Genomic DNA, 19268 nt, shown 5'->3' with positions numbered 1-19268 from the left:
GGCAATAATAATTAAATTTTTATTTTTCATGCTGTGGAAATAGCTCAGTGGTTATTAATTAACATATATATGAAAGTTACACTTTGGCATGTTAAGTCAATTCTGACTATTGGTACAATGGGTATATGAGTGGGTTATGCAAAAGTCAATCAGAGCCGTGACCCTGGAGTGGGGAATGTGGTAGACATGAGCAGAGCAAGGATGATGGGCCAGGTACAGAAGTTCCCCTGGACAGAAATCCCCAGGTACCTGGCAATGGGCAAAACTAGGAAAACAAGGACCTGCCTCAGGGTGACCTTTCCTCCCCTGGAGTGTCTCTGGTCATGGGTTTAGACTTCCTGATCCTTCACATTGATGGTCATGTGGTTCAGACCCTCCCCTGACTTTTCCTTCCCTGGCATGCCGCTAGTCATGTGGTAGACCCGCTTAGAGGAGGGACAAAGGGCTGAAGAGTGGCCTCATTCGACTCCCATGCAGGCCCTTGCACAACCACTCCCTTAAGCACTAACTCCTTAGAGATAACGTTAGGCCTCAGTTGCATGCCAGGGCTGACATCAGGACCAGCTGCAATGACTACTGGTCCCCTGTCCTGGCGCCCACCAATCAGTGGAGACCACAGCCCTGAAAGGACACACCTGGAAAGCTGATGAATATTCTGTTGAGATCTGCCGCTAAGAGCTCCCCTAACTTCCCCACCTTTAAAACCCTCAAGGCAGAGGACCTAGCTCATTCTTTTGCTCCCTAGAGCACGCCCACGGGGGTCTTCTTTTTAGTGCACTTTGCTTTCTTTCTCCTGATTTTCAAGGGCCCTTCTTTTGCCTCTCTGCCTGGTTTCCTGAGCCCAGTTCTTCTAAAGCTCACATCATCTACCTCTGTAACTTTCTAAAGAAGCTTTCTCTTATAAAAAAACACCAAAAAGTTAGGTTGCAGGTTCGATCCCCAACCCTATTTGGGGCATGTGCAAGGGCAACCGATTGATGTTTCACTTTCACATCGATGCTTTTCTCTCCCTTTCCCACTCTCTAAAAAAACAAAACAAAGCAAGTCAAAAGTACTAATGTCAACGATTGTCTAAATGTGTGTGTTTTGATCAAAATTTGGACCATGGTCTATTTAGGTCTCCCCTCTCTGTTTAGTTTTGTATTCTTTTGTTTCCCATGTCATAAACTATGAGCCTTTTTCCTTGCCATTAAAGGATTTGAAAATACGATTTTTTTTTAGTTGCATAATATGTCATCATTACTTCGCTTAAACATTTCCCAGATGCTCATTTTCTTTTGAGGAAACCCAATAAAGTTCCTTGTAAATGGAATCCTCCTCCCCCCACACCACCTCATTTGACTCCATGTGGGTGTGGCTCAGTGGTTGAACCAGGGGGTCTGGGTTCCATTCCTGGTCAGGGCACGTGTCCGAGTTGTGGGCTCAATCTCCGGGGTGTGTGTGTGTGTGTGTATGCGCGCGCGCGTGCGTGGGTTGATGTCTCATCGATGCATCTATCTCTCTATCCTTCTCCCTTCCTCTCTCAAATTAATAAAAACTTTAAAAAAAGAATAAGAGAAACAAGAAAAAAATTAAATGGGAACCTCCCGTGTTTTATTTACAATACTAGGTGACTAAAGTTCCAGAGGCATAATTCTAATAGGCTTCTTTCACTTGTGGAGGTCAGGGTGGCGGAAATAAAAACATTTAGAAAGAAGCTGAAGGCAACCAGATGTAGTTTTCTTATTAGAGGGCAGAAATGGGTTCCAAGGAATTTTCACTTTGGCTTTCTATGAGTTGGAATGTTATGCTCCTATTAAAGGACTTCTGGAGTGTTCAGGTGTTGGAGACGTGATTTGATTCACAGCAAGGTCAGAGTAGCCCATGTTTTTAACTTCCCAAAGACATATGGGGAGCCATATTACATCTTGGACCTATGCCTTCTGGGTCCCCCTGGCTATTCCTGTATGCACCTGAGTAGATAATAAAACGTAATAAAGCAGAATCCCACCTTCTGTAGCCTCAGTGGATTCATGTCTTCTGTTCCCCATAGGTGCTTTGGCCATTTACGTTTGGTGTATTCTGTGCCCCTTCCCCCCCTAGGCTCCGTCCAGGAGGTGGCTCAGCTCCGGCTCCAGCTGCAGCAAGCGCAGAAGGCACATTCTATGAGCGAAAACATGAACAGGGCTTTGCAGGTGAGCGTGGCCCCTCGGAAGAGATGGCTGGATTACATCACCGTTCTGCGCCTTGGATTTCTCTGCATCAGAGAGGCAGTGCACCATCTCCATCGCAGCCCATCAGAGTTGTTCTCAGTCTCGCCCCCACGGCTGGGTAGTCAAGCCCGGGGCCTGTCTGTGTGTGTGCCCCAGAGAAAAGGTTACCTGCAGGCGTGGGAAACCTACAGCGCCGCTGCGGTGCCGTCACCCCCTCCTCCGGCGCCGCTGACATTTCCTGCTGGTACCTCCACTGGAAAGAGGCGGTTTGCCTTTTCGCCACTGGCAGCCTATAAAGGACAGCCGTTGCTGGGAAACCAGTCTACTCTGTCTCCCGGTCTAGCGAGCCAAAAAGTGCTGCCACCGGTACCTCAGCTGCAGGGATACTTTTCATGGAGGAGAACAGAGTGTGAGAGGAGCTACTTACATGTGCTTCCTCATGTATTCGCTCCTCCATTCAGTTTATTGGAAAACCTGATCCGCGCTGGCCTTTGTAAAGTTATATTTAACGTGCGCTAACGTGTATTTGAAGAAGCGTTTCTGCCTCCTCTTGACCAGTAAAATGAATCTGAAGCATACACAGCATGCCTGATTCCTTCTTATAGAAAAGTCATGAAAATAACTTTCAGTAATTTTGTGTTGTAGGAAGAATTAACAGAACTAAAAGCTGAAATTTCTCTTTATGAATCTGCTGCAAGACTAGGAATACTTCCAAGTGACTCAGAAGGAGAATTAAACGCAGAACTCACGGAATCATACATGGATTTGGGTATTAAAAAAGCCAATTGGGAAAAATCCAAAGTTAAGAGGTATGGAGAAAATAGTTTACTGTGGAAGAGTCTGCATTAATAATACTGATGAGGCTTGGTAAACAAGTGGCACCGGGCATGAGGCGACCAGGGGTCCTTGAATGTGGGGCAGTATGTTTTAGTAATATCTGATGAAGTGCAAATGTCTGATATCAAAATGAACAGAAACCTCAAGAACTGATATTGCGCTCACTTCAGCACCAATAGGCACATCAGTTTTAGTAAGGTAAAAAATGACTAATCTAGCTAAAATACACAAAGTACGTAAATTCTACAGTTGGTTATGGATCTGTTTTACTATTAAGGCGAAGCATATTATTTTTATTATATTAACACTGTTGAAGGCAGGCGTCTGGCATTTATCAGTAGTCTATGAGAAAATAAGCATTCATTTTCCCTAGGAATCTTACTGTGGCCTTACTTTTAAAATAGGGATTTTGTCTTAAAATAGGGATTTTTAACACGGCTATTTTAGCAGTCCTATGGAAGGGATTGTGTTATCGTCCCTCCCTGGGACTGACGGGGGAGGACATGTGGTGTTAGAGGAGGGAGTATATTTAGGAATCATTACGTTAAACACTTGAAAGATGAATGGCGGAGAGGATGCACATTTGTGAAGCACTTGCTTTCTGGAAGGTGTGGTGCAAGGCTCTGGGAGTGGAGTACAGAAGATGAGCAAGAGGCACTCCCTTCCCACAGGGGTTCACATTCTATCTGGTGGCGAGAGGGAGACATGCTTAGTGCACAAAGGGGTACTTATCCTTCCCTCTGTTGGTCTGGGGAAAGATGAGCGGTGCCTGTCTGGAAGAGACTGCATTCAGGCTAAGGAAAGCCTTTCTTGAGTGCATTGGCCCACACCAGCACCATCTGGTTTCCAGTTCAAGACTGAGTTTACCATCATTATTGTTTAGTGGGAGTGTCCATTTCCTGTTGTGTTTCAGGCATCAGGCAGCTAAATACAAGCATATAAGTCTCCCGAAGGGTTTGCTCTACAATAGCTTGTAGAACTTATGTATTTTAGTACTGGATCTTGTTTTTAGAACTGTAAGGTGAGATTCAGTAAATTGAAATCTCCAGTGATCAGGAAATACTGTGAAACAGTATGTTTTAGTTTAGTAAGGCCCCATTTATCTGGAGGTCAGTCTTTAGCGACTGTCGTCTCCAAAGACCACAGCGACAATCCGTAAGAAAGCAAAGAAGAAAATCCACAGAACTAAATTAGGTGGTGTATTTCGTTGGAGTCACCGTCAGGCTCTTAGGCCAGGGCCATTATTGACTTGGATTTGTTTGTACCCCCATGAGTTATCTCAGTGGTCGGCAAACTCATTAGTCAACAGAGCCAAATATCAACAGTACAACGATTGAAATTTCTTTTGAGAGCCAAATTTTTAAAACTTAAACTTCTTCTAACGCCACTTCTTCAAAAGAGACTCACCCAGGCCGTGGTATTTTGTGGAAGAGCCACACTCAAGGGGCCAAAGAGCCGCGTGTGGCTCGCGAGCCGCAGTTTGCCGACCACGGAGTTATCTGATGGAAGAGTAGCTGGGGCTAGGCGTGGGGAAAGGCACTGCCATGGGTTAGCCAGACAGCTCAGCAAGGAGAGGTCTATGGGGGCACAGTGGGCTGGATGGAGCTGCTGATCCACGTGATCCCAGGTTGTCCAAGAAAGCTGTCAGCTTGGTTAGTTAATTAAAGTGCAAGAGGATGCATGTGTCACATTTTTTAGACAGATTTACACAAAATTTTAAAGTTAAAATGTCATCTGGAAAATTTACTGCCGTGAATGCCTCATTTCCTGTTGATGCCAGATGATTCAGATTTTGTTTTGAATAATAGTTTTGCCATTTATTAGTAGCTTTATGACCTTGGGCAAGTTTCTTAACTTTTCTAAGCCTGTTTTCTTATCAGGCTTTTTCTATAAGTGGATTATAGGATACATCTTGGGGGTTCAAGTGAGGATTAAAGCAGATAATGAATAAAAAGGACCTTTTGTAATACGTTCTAGCACGTGAGGCACTTAATCAATGGTAGGTGTTACTATTAATATTTAATAGATGATTGGTTAAAATACACCATTGATCAGACCTTATATCAATCCACTTCTTACTCAACACATTCTTTATAAAAGGTCCTTGATCCACATCTCAACCTTGAGAAAAGCAATAGATCCATTATCACTAATCACATTAGAATTGGGAAAATCAGAGCTCAAAGAGCTAAACTCTTCTGCCCAAGAAAGTGGACCATTATCAGCAGAGCCAATACTTGAACCCCAAACTTTACTGTCACGTAAACCTGTTGTTCTGTGTTTACATGACAGTCAAACCATTTGGCCTTAAACGTCATTCTTTATGTCTTTTATTTTAAATATTTAGTTCACGCCAGAAAAGCTTTCTTTCCAGTATATTATTGCTTTAATTTATGCCATAATTAGCTTGGAAATTGGGTAAATAATAATAATATATATGTTATATATCTGTATATAATATATAGTTTCAAGTAGACTGACTTCATCACACTGTCTACTAAAATGTATTCTACTTTTGCTCTTTCTACTTCAGTAATACTCATAGCCAAAATCTTCTAGTAATCTAAAGCCCATTCCCATAGATAATAATTCTGAGACCACCTCTCTGTCGTGGGAAAGGGAATACCAGCCATGTACAACTGGGAAAGTGGAGAGTAACTAACACACAGTGGGTAGCCATTGAGGCTCAGCGAGACGAATTCAATGAAACACAGGCTATGTGAAGAAAGGTTCAGCTACAGTCATCCCACCTACCCACAGTTTAATAGATAAGAATTCAGTTTAGAGGATAAAGTAGATATTTTCTTTCTTAGATCGGCGTGCGAGTTGTAATAGGAGAGAAGATTTGTACTTTTCCTCTGCTGGCCTGTGATTATTAGAACAAGAGGAAGCAACGGTTTTCCCAGTGTCGAGAATTTTTGTTCTTTGTTGACTTGAGCTGCTTTCAAATCACAGCCCCAATTATTAGCGGCTCCAAGCTTTTATCCCCAGCTACTACATCCCTCAAGCTACCGCCTGGTAAATGTGAAGGGTTTAGCCTCAGTGTTCTGTTTCACATTCATGGAATTTGAGTAACTAAATCTGCATGTGGCTTGCACACGGCTTCTCCTCTCCCTTATTATAGTTGGCTGCGAAGCTCAAATAATAAACATTTAACAAGTGGAATGCCTTTTCCCTTTGGTCTTCTCAGCAGGCTTCACAAGGGACTACAGTTTATTTGGATTCAGGGGAACCAACTTCCACAGGGCTCAGTAGTGAGCCTTATGCAGGGCTGGTCACCCCCGTTGACTTTTTCCCTTTTGGGAAAGACGAGAAAATTATTTTAGCAAGCACTTTCTCTGCTCTCTGACTTGGCTCCCTCCAGGAGTACATGATGTGCTGTTTCAGTGGTCAGCAGTCAGTAAGGAAAGAAATGAGGGATGCATAATTTGTTAACTGAGCAAAATAAGTGTTCTGCTTAAAGTCAGTTCACCATGTCTCACAGCATGGACAGATGCATTCAATATGTTTTATATTCTATTTCTTATATAAGTCTATTTCTATTATATTTACATATTCTATTCCTATATAGATAGAAGTGGTTAAAATAGGTGAGTTCTATATATACAGGCATATATATATATACACACACACACACACATACATACACACACACACACTGAGATCTATATATACATTGTGATACATATATATCACATATGAACAGTATATTGATAAGTCTGTAGCATATTGGAAGGAGCTCCTTTTATTATGTTAAAACTATATATGTTCTTAATTCTCTCTCTGTATGCATGAGTGTGTGTACACGTAGCCTATACACTAATGTTTCCTTTGGAATCATTTGAAACTGAAAATAGTAAAAATTTTAACTCAGATACTATTTATGTCTTTTTAAAGAAATAAATGTTAGTCTTTTAGAACAGTTTTAGATTTAAACAAAATTAGTATAATACAAAGAGTTCTTGTATACTCTGCACCCATTTTCCCCTATTAACATCCTACATCAGCACAGTACTTTGTTACAATTAATGAAATAATGTTGATATAGTATCATTGACTGATCTATCCATGGTTGGTCTTCGTTTTTACTTGATGTCCCTTTTCTGTCCCAGGATCACATCCAGGGTACCGCATTATATTTAGGAGTCACATTTCCTTAGGTTCCTCTTTAATTTCCTTCTTTTTGATGACCGTGACCGTTTTGAGAAATATTGGTCAACTATTTTCTAGGAAGCCCCTCTATTGCAATTTGCTGTTTATCTCACAATTACGTTTTCCTTTTGGATTTTTTGGAGGGAAACTCAGCAACAAGGTTCCATTTTCTTAACATCATTTTAAAGGTACATGCTATCAATATTTATTTTTTTAAGAAGTAACTTTCTCCTTTATTATGGAAAAAAAAAAGAAAATACAGATTGAGAAAACAAGAAAATTAAAAGCACCTATAATCTTACTTCAATTCCCATGAAGAAAACCACTATTAACATTTTAGTATATAATTTCTTTTAAAAAAATATGTTTTTATTGATTTTAGAGAATGAGAGGAAGAGAGAGGGAGAGAGAGAGAAACAGCAATGTGAGAGAGAAACCTAGATTGGTTGCCTCCCAAATGCACTCCAACTTGGGATCAAACCTGAAACCTGGGCATGTGCCCTGAACGAGAATCCAACTGGCGACCTTTCAGTGCCTGGGACGATGCTCAACCAACTGAGCCACACTGGCCAAGGCACATTTTGGTATATAATGTCCACATCTGTTCTGATGTTTCTAAGAGAAAATAATGTAGAATATAGTTTTCTAATGTGCCTTAATACATTCTGAAATCTTTAGTCAGTAGATATTGTTATATACTAGAGGCCTGGTGCACAAAATTTGTGCCCGGGTAGGGTCCCTAGGCCTGGCCAGCAATCAGGGTCGACGGGCGGGGTGATCGGGGGAGCCCCCACTGGCACCCACCTTGGCTGGCCTGGAGCCACCTGCTTGCCGGCCCCACCCCCTGCCCCCGCTGCTGGTTGCCTCCCTTTGTGGGGTGATGGGGGGGTCCCCCACTGGCACCTGCCTTTGGCTGGCCTGGGGCCTGAGGCCTGGGGGCAGCTCCTGAATTGAGTGTCTGTCCCCCTGGTGGTCAGTGCATGTCATAGCAACCAGTCGTTCTACCGGTCTTTCCACTGTTTGGTCAATTTGCACATTAGGCTTTTATTATATAGGATATTTACTAATGGATATGTGGATGAGTGTAATATATTTTAGTTAGTGACACACTGTTTAAAAAATTTGAAATTGTAAATAATACATTATTATTACAAGCATCCTTGTAGCCAAGTCTTTATTCACATCTTTGATTATTTCCTTAAGATGTGGAGGAATATTCTTGCTAAAGGATTTGCACATTATGTGAGGCCTTTGATACATGTTGCCAAGTAGCCCTGTAGTTTGCATTATTTCCCACATCCTGACTTACCTATTTCTATGTACCTAGCCAGTGTTGAAAGTTATCATTTTTCCTGTTTAAAATTTTGTTCGTGGTATTTTTCTAGTGTTTTTATAGTTTAGTTTACTTTTTAAACCTTTAAAAATTGTGAAATACAACACATAAAGAAAAGTATGTGAAGCATAAACTTAATGAATGATTTTAAAGTGAATACCCATGGAACCACTGCCCACGTCAAGAAACTGCCCATATTCCTCTTTCCAATCACACCCTGGAGAGTAATTGCTGTTTTGACTGTTATGGCAATCATTTTCTGTTTTTGTTTATTGTTGTTATCCTTTCAAGACCTAATATTCATACCTAAACCCTATAGATTGGGTTTGCCTTCATATGAATGGAACTCATATAGTGTTTGTGCTTGTTTGTTTTCTTCTACAGCTTTGTTTATATATTTCACAAACCATAAAATTGACCCATTTTAAGAGTTACTGTTCAGTGGTTTTTAGTATAGTCACGGAGTTGTGCAACCATCGCCACACCAAATTTTAGAACATTTTAATATCCACCCCATAAAACCCATACCCATTATCAGTTATTCTCCATTACCCCTTCCTTCCCACACAGCTCTAGGCAACCATATTGTCATTTTTTAAAAAATGTATTTTATTGATTTTTCACAGAGAGGAAGGGAGAGGGATAGAGAGCTAGAAACATCGATGAGAGAGAGACATCGACCAGCTGCCTCCTGCACACCCCCTACCGAGGATGTGCCCGCAACCAATGTACATGCCCTTGACCAGAATCGAACCTGGGACCTTCCAGTCCGCAGACCGACGCTCTATCCACTGAGCCAAACCGGTTTCGGCCATATTGTCATTTTTTGTCTCTGTAAGTCCAATTTGGATCTTTTTTATGTCTTCCATTTCTATCCTCATCATGTTTGATTTTTTTCTACCTTCTTAAACATATGGTATACTTAATTCTATTGCCTGTGTCATTTCTGGTTCATTGCCTATTGATTGATTTATCTCCTGGTTATTTTCTTTCCTGCTTATCTGCATGCCTGGTAAATTTTGATTAGGTGCTGGACACTTAAAATTTTGTATTTTAGAAGTTGGATTTTACTGTATATTTTAAAATACTGTTATTTTTTTTTCCTGTGACACAGTTAATTTACCTGGAATTCACTTTATCCTTTTGAGGCTACTTTATAGGTTTTGTGAGATTAGGTTTAGCGCAGCCTTTAATCTGGGGCTTATTTGGCCCCATCACTCAGGCAGTATTTGATGCTCTGAATTAGGAGGTCTTCCCACTATGGCTCATTGGAATGCAAATACTTCCCGTCTGTTCTTTTCCGGGTCTTGAGGTAACTTCCTCACGTTCGTACATAGGGCTCTAGAGCTCTCTTTCTGTGTGGCTTTCTTTTCCTCCTCAAATTCTAGCCATTTTGTCCTCCCCAAACTGAGGTCTTTGCACCTGAGATGGCTGGGTCCTGTTTGGGTGTCCTCTCCCTGTGCTCCACCCCGGAGAATGCAGGCAGGAAGCTGTGGCAGCCGAGGGCTCCCCTGGTTTGCTCTTCTTTTCTCAGGGACCACTGTGCGATGCTGCCATTGCCTAACAACCGGCAATCTTTGTTTCAGATATTTTATTTGGTTTTCCAGTTTTTTAAGGTGGGAAGATAAATCTGGTTCTTTTAACCCATTACGAGAAGGAACATAAATTCTCATTGCAGTTTTGAAATTTATTGAAACTAAAATTGGGGTTAAATGGCTCTTATTTTTGTTATTTTTCCCCCCAGTTGCTCTGATATCCACTTAGACTTGTGTTTTAGTAAAAGAAATACAGAAATTATAGATTAGGATGACTTGTGTTTACTATTTTTTTCTCTTTTGTTTTGTTGTATTTCTCCTGAAGTCATAAAGGACACACATATATGCACATACATCGTGCAGCTTATCAAAAACAAAAGCACGTGCCATATTGAAGTTCCTGTGGCTGACCTTTCAATGGGGCAGCAGGACTAAGCCTAGGAGTGGTCCTCCTAGGAATAAATGTATTCCTGTACATGGGGATGTAGCCAAAGGGATGCCCTTGTGTCTGACAAAGGTTAAAAACGTTAAGTGCCCAGTCCGTTTTGTATTCCGGAAGGAAAGTATAGTGTCAGTCACCGGTGACTGACTGGGCGCTTAACGTGTTAAAATTGCTTTTGAAATACTGGTATAGGATTGTATAGGTCAAACACATGGCCACCGTTGCAGTTTGTAGCTTTTAAGGAATAACCATGCTTGATCTGTTACTTGATTTGATTTTAAATATGGCCATTTCTCCATTAGCATGGCCCAACAAGAAGACCCAGATAAAGAGCTTTCCAAGGAAGAGGTGATCCTGAGGCTGAAAGCAGAAGTGCAGCGTTTGCTGGGCAGCAACTCGGTGAAGCGCCGCCTGGTGTCTCAGCTGCAGAGTGACCTCAAAGGCTGTCGGAAGCAAATCGAAGACCTACAGCAAGTGGAGAAGGATGTAAAGAGCATCGCGGTCGAGGTTCGTAGTTTGTAGAGCTAAAATGCCATTTTTAAAGAGCTCAGCAAAGAAAATGCTTACAGTTCTCACAGTTAAATTAAACCTTTGTCTTTCAGGGGTTCATTTGACTTTCTTAGAAGTAAATTTTAGAGAAGGGAATGCCACTTAAAGGAATACATTTTCTGGTTACTCTCGGCACCTAGTAAATGAGATGCAAATTAGATGATTTTTTTTTTTATCACAAATCCAAGGAAGCATCCAACCTAGGTAACACGGTATCTGCATTTCCTCTAGATTGGCTTGTACCATCATGCACTAACATCTAGCGAAGTTCCCCACTTAGCATGGTGGCCATCAGATTTCTCTGGCCCATATTTCTGTAATGAAGGTCATTCTGTATAAGGAAATGAATTATGTAGTGATGGTGTTATAGGGGGAGAGGCACAGAATCAGGTTTTGTCGGAGTCACTGATCTGCCTTTATATCTTTCAGTTTCTCTCCTTACTTTATAGATGAGGAAGGAAGCTGGAGCAGTTTGTGACCCTTCTGAGGTGACAGAGTCAACCTTGAAGCAAAATGAAATTAAAACACTTGAATGACAAATAGGTGAAGGTTGTTTCCCCAAGATGGTGCTCTCACGGAGATCTTTAGGGTTGCCCTCCACGGACAGCTGCCTTTTTCACATTTTACAAATTCAAGCCCATGAGTACTCCCAATAGAAAATAAGGCGGAGAGACTTAGCAACTAACAGGAAAGGGAAGGAGGAAGATTAATGGAGATGGTGTATTCTTTTTCCTCCTGGATGGAAAACTTTTTTTACTTCCTATGTTAGTACTGTTTTATCTCCTGATCCATTAAACTAGGAATTGTGTTCATTAAAACAGTCCTATTAGCACACAGTTTACAGGATGTTCTATGGTGCCTTATTATTGTGGAAATTTAATTGGGTCTAATTTATTTTCCAGAAATAATAGTGTTCTTCCTGTTAAAGGCCTGCCCAGTCGGGTTCCCTCTTCTGAGTAACTATATTTGATGAGTACAACATTGATTTCAGTGTTAACGACCACCTGTGACAGACCACCTTCTCCGCAGCATATCCAGCGTCTTTAAATCAAGCTGTTTGAACTGTTTCCATATGTTTCTTAAAAAGGAAGGGAGTGGAAGTTGGTGTCTCAAATTGTGTTAGAGCAGAGTGAATTAGTTTACACTTTTTGGTGAGAGTATCCTAACATTTAGGAGAGTAGGAACCTGTTTTTGAGTCTGAACCTGAGCCCAGGTGTCTTGGTACTTTCTTTGCTTTATATTGAAATTACTGGTGGCATTGGTCAGACAGGTACACTCTCACACGTGTGGCAGTGATGGTGGTCGTGGCCTATGTTGTTTTTATGTTTTAGCCTTTCCATTTGCCTTTGTAGTCTAGTTGATCAATAAGTCGAAGGGGGATACCTCCTATTTGAATGCTCCTTTTGTCCAGCTTCTCTTTTGCCATAGTCATTTCCCAGCAGTCTGCATTTGGTTTTTCCTTTTTTTCCCTCCACACCCAAGGATATGTTTATTGATTTTTTAGAGAGAGGGAGAGGGAGAGGGAGAAGGAGAGAGAGAGAGAGAGAGAGAGAGAGAGAGAGAGAGAGAGAGAGAGAAAGAAAGGAAGGAAGGAAAGAAAGAAAGAAAGAAAGAAAGAAAGAAAGAAAGAAAGAAAGAAAGAAAGAAAGAAAAGAAGGAAGGAAGGAAGGAAGGAAGGAAGGAAGGAAGAAAGAAAGAAAGAAAGAAAGAAAGAAAGAAAGAAAGAAAGAAAGAAAGAAAGGAAAGAGAAAAGAAGAGAAACATCAGTGTGAAAGAGAAACATCAATCGGTTGCCTCCCGTATGTGCCCTGACTGGTGATTGAACCCAAAACCCTTTGGTGTGGTATTCCAACTAACTGAGCCACCTGGCCAGGGCTGCATTTGTTTTTGTTTTTTTAAAGTGTGACTTTAGCTCTTGCTGCTATGTCTGTTCTGCCTCAACTTACTATATAAGAAATTCTTATGAGTATTGTGTTGATAATTCTCTGCATATTTTCTCAATAAATATTTGTTGAATTAATAACATCTAGGATCTACTTCCTAGATGGGGAATGGGAGAGGATACAGTAATTTAACCAGTGGATGGTTTTTTAAAATAAATTCTCAAGTTTAGTCATCTAATTAGCCCATGGACACCTTCAAGTCTTGCCTTTGTCACTCATTTCCCACATCTTTTCTAATAGAGTTTTCTATTTAGTCTTTAAAGTCAGAAAGCAGGGTTGGGAGGCATGTGGAGAAAGAACAAATCATTCAGTGTAAACTTTTTTTTTAAAAGGTGCTTTGTGCAAGGTCTTGTGGGATTCAGTGATAAAAGAAACAATGGCCATTTCCTAAAGGAACTTTGAATCTAGAACAGCACTGTCCAAGAGAAATACAGTAGAGTCACATATGTAACTTAAAATCTAGTGCTGCCGTTAAAGTAAAAGTAATAAGTGAAGTTAATTTTAATAATATATTTTATTTAACCCAACATATGCAAAATATTCTCAATATTAATCAGTATAAAATTGTTGTAAGGTGGTCTGCATTTTTGTGTGTCTGTGCTCAGTCCTTGAAACCTGTATTTTTTACTTAACTGCACATTTCAGTCTGGACCAGCCACCTGGCCCGTGGCCATAAGCTCCTGTGTCCATAAGCACACGTGGGTTAGCGGCTGCACATTCAGCAATGCAGCTTTGCAGTGAAAGGGCACCTGTAACTCTGTGTAATAAGGGTGGTACTGGTTACAATGCCAGGAGAAGGAATTGACTACGGAATAGAATCCATATTGTGTAAGCTCAGTCTTTCTGAAATCTTTTTAAAAATATATATATTTTTTTATTTCAGAGAGGAAGGGTGAGGGAGAAAGAGATAGAAACATCAATGATGAGCGATAATCATCGACTGGCTGCCTCCTTCACGCCCCCTACTGGGGATCGAGCCTGCAATCCAGTCATGTGCCCTTGACCGGAATCGAACCTGGGACCTTTCAATCCGCAGGCAGACCTGCTATCCATTTAGCTAAACCAGCTAGGGCCTTTCTGAAATCTTTAATGAGGCCAAAACCATTTAGGAGTCTCATTGATTTCCAGAAAGAATGGTTATAGCTGGGATGTAATGTTGAACTCCTTTGCTTGCTGTAGGGATGTTATGAGAACACATCAATTTAAACTTGTGCAGATGTGTTTTTAAAGATAACTAGGCCATCGAAATTCTCTCCTTAAAGCTTTTGTAAGAATTAAGAAAGCCAGCAAAAATATTTATGTATGTAGTCTTTAAAAATTTTTTTTTTAAATTTCTTGGTTTGAGAGAGAGAGAGAAAAATTGATTTGTTGTTCCACTTATTTATGCATTTATTGGTTGATTCTTGTATCTGCAGGGTGACAAAACACCCCCCCATGCAGGGATTGAACCGACAACCTTGGTGAATCAGGACAGTGCTCTAACCAACTGAGCCTACCTGGCCAGGGCTATGTATGTAGTCTTTTTAAAAATATATATATTTCTTTATTGATTTCAGAGAGGAAGGAAGAGGGAGAGAGAGATAGAAACATCAATGATGAGAGAGAATCATTGATTGGCTGCCTCCTGCATGCCCCCCACTGGGCATCGAGCCCACAACCCAGGCATATGCCCTTGGCCAGAATTGAACCTGGGACCCTTCAAGTCCGCAGGCCGACATTCTATCCACTGGGCCAAACTGGCTAGGGCATATGTAGTCTTATTTGGCATTTTTTTTAAATGAACATTATAAAGATATTGATATATTTATTGCATTATACATATCTTGTAGTACATTTTATGTTAGTTTATATCCCTCATACAGAACAAATTAATATTATGATACAGAATCAGTATTTTGCTTTTAAATCATATGACTATTCAAAGCGGTGCTGTTTTCTGGCATTCCTAGGATAATATGTGATGAAAATTAGGAGTCTGCCCATTCATAGCACTGTGTAATGATTGGGAATGGATCCGATACTTTGCTGATCGCTCCAGTTGAAAACTGGGCTGTTAAGTTAGAATGTGGTCAAGGCCTTAGGAAACCAGACTATCACTAACAGTCAGGATCTGCAATTGCACTTAACATTTTGTAAGCGTAATAAGTAAAACATAGAGGCCTTTCTGTGCCTGACACTCAATAGAGACGGTTACCTCACCACATGTTGTGATGAAAGCCGTACTTTGATTCCAAGGTATTTGATAGACAGTGTTCGGTAGCCAACCTAGAAGGTTCCTCATTAGAATCTTTTAGGAACTAGGAAGATAGTATGAGAGTTGGTGTAATATTATAATTCTTTTTTTCTTGAAGATGATGTCTTCAGAATTCCACCTTTAGAAAGAAACCTGATTGTGCCATTTATGTGGTCCTTCTCTTTTTCAAGATGTTTGTAAGGGTTTTGTGCTGACAAGTACAGGTATGTAGGCCCTGTGTGCCTACAGTGTGAAAATAGGTCAAAACTGAGTAATAGCTAGATATGAAAGAATTTTTTTTAGTGTATCTGCATATTACTTTTGTTTATAGTAATAAAAACTTACCAGTGGGGAAGGAAGCACAAATGAATATCAAAATTTTAAAAAGTAGAGGCCAGCCTTGGCCGGGTAGCTTGGTTGGTTGGAGCATCCTCCCCATACAACAAAAGGACGTGGGTTCAATTCCTGGTCAGGGCACATAACCCAGGTTGTGGGTTCAATCCATGGTTTGGGTGCATTCAGGAGGCAACAGATCAATGTTTCTTTCTCACATCGATGTTTCTCTCTCAAATCAATAAAAAAAATAAACAAACGTATCTTAAAGAAAAAAAAAAAGTGGAGGCCAAGTTAAAAAAATGAAAGCCATTCTCCTGAGTCAGAGATCTTTTCAAGTGTCATTAGTATCCCCAAATCTGGAGAGAAGCTAACAGAATAAGCAGTCTTAGCTATTTTCTCTGCCAACTGGGCTAGGGGCAATGGCTTCTGGGAAATGATGGCAAGTAAAAAGGGGAAAGTCAGTAACTGGAGCAGTTTCCCTCTGAAAGTGAAGACTCTGTGAATTGGAAGACTGAGCCAAAGCCTTGGTGTTTTGTCACTCCACCTGGGAATGCGATACACATACCTTCCTGTCCCCAATGAATAGAATGACCCTTGGTACACGATGTTTTTTAAGCATTGTGTAAGAGAGCTCAGAGTTCAGGTAAATACATAAAACCAACAAGCCTAGTAATATAGGGTTGTTTTTTTTTTCCAATCTTTGTACCCCCTGAATAAAAAAGTCATAAATAGCCTGGCTGGTGTGGCTCAGGTGGTTGAGTGTCATTCCACGCACCAGGAGGTCGCCAGTTCCATTCCTGGTCAGGGCACGTGCCTGAGTTGTAGGCTCGATTGCCAGTGCAGGAGGCAGCCAATCAATGTTTCTTTCTCATCGATGTTTCTGTCTCTCCCTCTCCCTTCTTCTCTGAAATCATTTAAAAAAACATTAGAAAAAGAACTCATAAAAATAAATACGAAGACATTTAGATGGTGAGAGGAAAACGTGCAGTCATATAAACAGACAAACTTGGGAAGATGTAAAACAAATGAACAATGAAGGTATGTAAGAGGTTCCACTCTGATGGCAATACAAGGGATGCCAGTGGAAGCCATTGTTAGATACCCTTTCCCCCATCAAATACAACCATTATTTAAAGATAGTCACTGCCATTGGCGGTAAAGAGAGTTGGACAAACTCATGAGAGTATACATTTGTACAAGCTTTCTGGAAAAAATTTGCCAAAGTCTATCATAAGCCTTAAAAATTGTACCTATTGAGTAAAATATGTATCTATGAGTTAATACTGGTTATATAAACAAATAAATACTAAATTTAGTGGGTGAAAGTATGATGAAAAATAGAGTATTTGCATAGTCTCGAAGTATCTTCTTATAAGGTACTTACTATTAATTGTAAGTGGAAAAATAGTAACTTTTCAGTGGAGGTACTTGCAGACACTCCCTTCATCAATTGATCATCATGAGACGAGACATATTGGTATCGTGTCTCCCCGAAAAGCATGCGCATCATTGCTGTGGCATTCATGCCAAAAATGCATAACCTGAATTTACTATTGAAGTAACATCAGAAAAAGGAAAAAAAATGGAGGGCCATGCTACAAAATAATTGGTTAGTACTCAAAAATATCAGGAGTTTGAACAAAGGACAGAGACTGAGGAGCTGTCCTAGACTGGAGGAGACTGGTGAGATGTGACAACTAAGTGCAATGGGGGATCATAGATTGGATCCTGAAACAGAAAAGGACATTAGAGGAAAATCAGAAAATTTTGTGTTTTTTTTTGTTTGTTTTTTCCCCCCAATTTTTTTATTAAGGTATTATATGTGTACATATCTTACCATTGCCCCCCCCCCCCCACTCCCATATATGCCCTCACCCCCCAGAGTTTTGCATCCATTGGTTATGCTTATATGCATGCATACAAGTCCTTTGATTGAAAATCAGAAAATTTTGTATAAGGTCTGTAGATTAGTTAATAGTATTGTGTCCTAGTCAATGTCCTGGTTTTGATCATTGTACTGTGGTTATGTTTGGGGACATGGTAAAAGGTATATGGAAATCATTTGTACTGTTTCTGTAATTTCTTTGCATGACATTATTTCAAAACTAGAGACCCGGTGCACGAAATTCGTGCATGGGTAGGGTCCGTAGGCCTGGCCAGTGATCGGGGCCAATTAGGTTCCCTGCCTCTCCACCTCCCTGCCTCCTCCTTCCCTCGCCACCTGCATGCTGCCACTGTGGTTCCCCTGCCTCCCCGCCTCCTCCTTCCCTCGTCACCCACATGCCACCCCGCTGCTGCTGGTCACACGCCATGTTCCGCGCCGCCCCCTGGTGGTCAGCGCATGTCATAGTGAGTGATGGAACTCCCAGTTTCCCGGTCAAACTCCTGAGGGGACACTACATATTAGCCTTTTATATAGATAGATAAGTACTTAGACTTTTTTAAGAACCTGAAAAACGTTTGACTTTTTTTAAACATTTAGACTAAAACAGATGCCTCAGAGAAACCAACTAATCAGTTATGGCCTGATTCTTCTACTTCTGAATTGACTGTCAAAGATGATATTCTGCGACTTGAAAATGAAATTCAAGTTTTGCAACAACAAAATCAGGTAATTACAAATTTTAAAAATATTTTGTGAGAATTTCCATGGCCACATTAAATGCAAAAGTACGGAGGCAATGTGAGTTAGTAGACAAGGATATTAGTAGGTGATTAAGGATTCCAGTTATTTCCCTTTAGTGTTGGTCACAGGGTAGTAGTTTCATTAGAAAGTAAGTTGGTATAAATCCAGTTTTCTGTCTGTACAGTAGCTTGGCTAATAGAGGTGTCCTTCCCTCCTTAGCCAGCCCTTGACCAAAAAGTAAAACTTTGCTTATTTAAAAGGCTACTGAAGACTGTTAATTCTAAGACTTATTTTCAGGCATCAATTAGCCAATACTTCTCTGGTTAAGTGTTTTCATTTCATATATTTCAAATAAAATACAAAATTTTAATTTTTACTCCTTTCAGAAAGCTCCTTGTCAAAGAAATGATTCTGTACTCTTATCAAAGCATGAAGAGACTTTTGTGGATTATGAAATGCTATGTCAGATAATGTTACAGGGTAGAGATAAAATACAGAGGATGTTTAAAAATGAGATTAATCATTGAAAATGATACTTATTTCCAACAAACACTTTATTCTTTTATATGTAGGCACTAAAAGAAACAGAAGAAAAACTGAGAAATACAAACCAGGAGTTATGTAATCAAATGAGACAAATGGTACAAGATTTTGACCATGATAAACAAGAAACTATTGATAGGTAAAGTCTATATAATGCCTGCCTCCTGGGCACCCTCCCTATTTGCTTTCCCCTCATCTTCCTCCCCTCCCACACCCCCAAAAAAGATTCGAGAGAAATGATGGAGTGACCCCTCCCTATTGAGACCTTAGCTTGGAGAAGACGAGTTCCTGGCTTCTCAAATTAGAATTTGGAACTCATTTTCCATAGAAGTGGTTTAGATGCTGTGTTGGGTTCTATAGCACCGTCACATGGTGGTTCATTGAAATGGTATAGCTTAAGGCTGTTTTAAAGGCTATTCTATATAAGGAAGAAATCTGTGAGAGGGTATGTCTTCCAAATACCAAATCATAAACTTGGAAACGGACTTTTGGAACATAACTTACATGTGAGTTCGGTACTACTAAGTATTTGTGTTTAATATAGATG

General features: G+C 40.4%; 1 protein-coding gene across 6 annotated transcripts in view; it reads left to right on the top strand.

Annotated features, from left to right (window-relative positions):
- CEP152 (centrosomal protein 152) overlaps nt 1–19268 on the top strand; it is a 91956-nt gene that overhangs the window by 34852 nt on the left and 37836 nt on the right. For all 6 annotated transcript variants that reach the window (XM_079768670.1, XM_079768666.1, XM_079768668.1 and 3 more), the window contains 5 exons: nt 2083–2174; nt 2838–3001; nt 10794–10998; nt 18035–18163; nt 18751–18860. In XM_079768670.1, coding sequence (XP_079624796.1) covers nt 2083–2174; nt 2838–3001; nt 10794–10998; nt 18035–18163; nt 18751–18860 — 700 coding nt within the window. The remainder of the gene's footprint in view (nt 1–2082; nt 2175–2837; nt 3002–10793; nt 10999–18034; nt 18164–18750; nt 18861–19268) is intronic.

Source organism: Cnephaeus nilssonii (genome assembly GCF_951640355.1).
Source record: "Cnephaeus nilssonii genome assembly, chromosome: 4".
Taxonomy (NCBI): Eukaryota; Metazoa; Chordata; class Mammalia; order Chiroptera; family Vespertilionidae; genus Cnephaeus; species Cnephaeus nilssonii.
The sequence above is the reverse complement of the archived record's forward strand: the minus strand, read 5'-3'. Positions and strand labels throughout refer to the sequence as shown.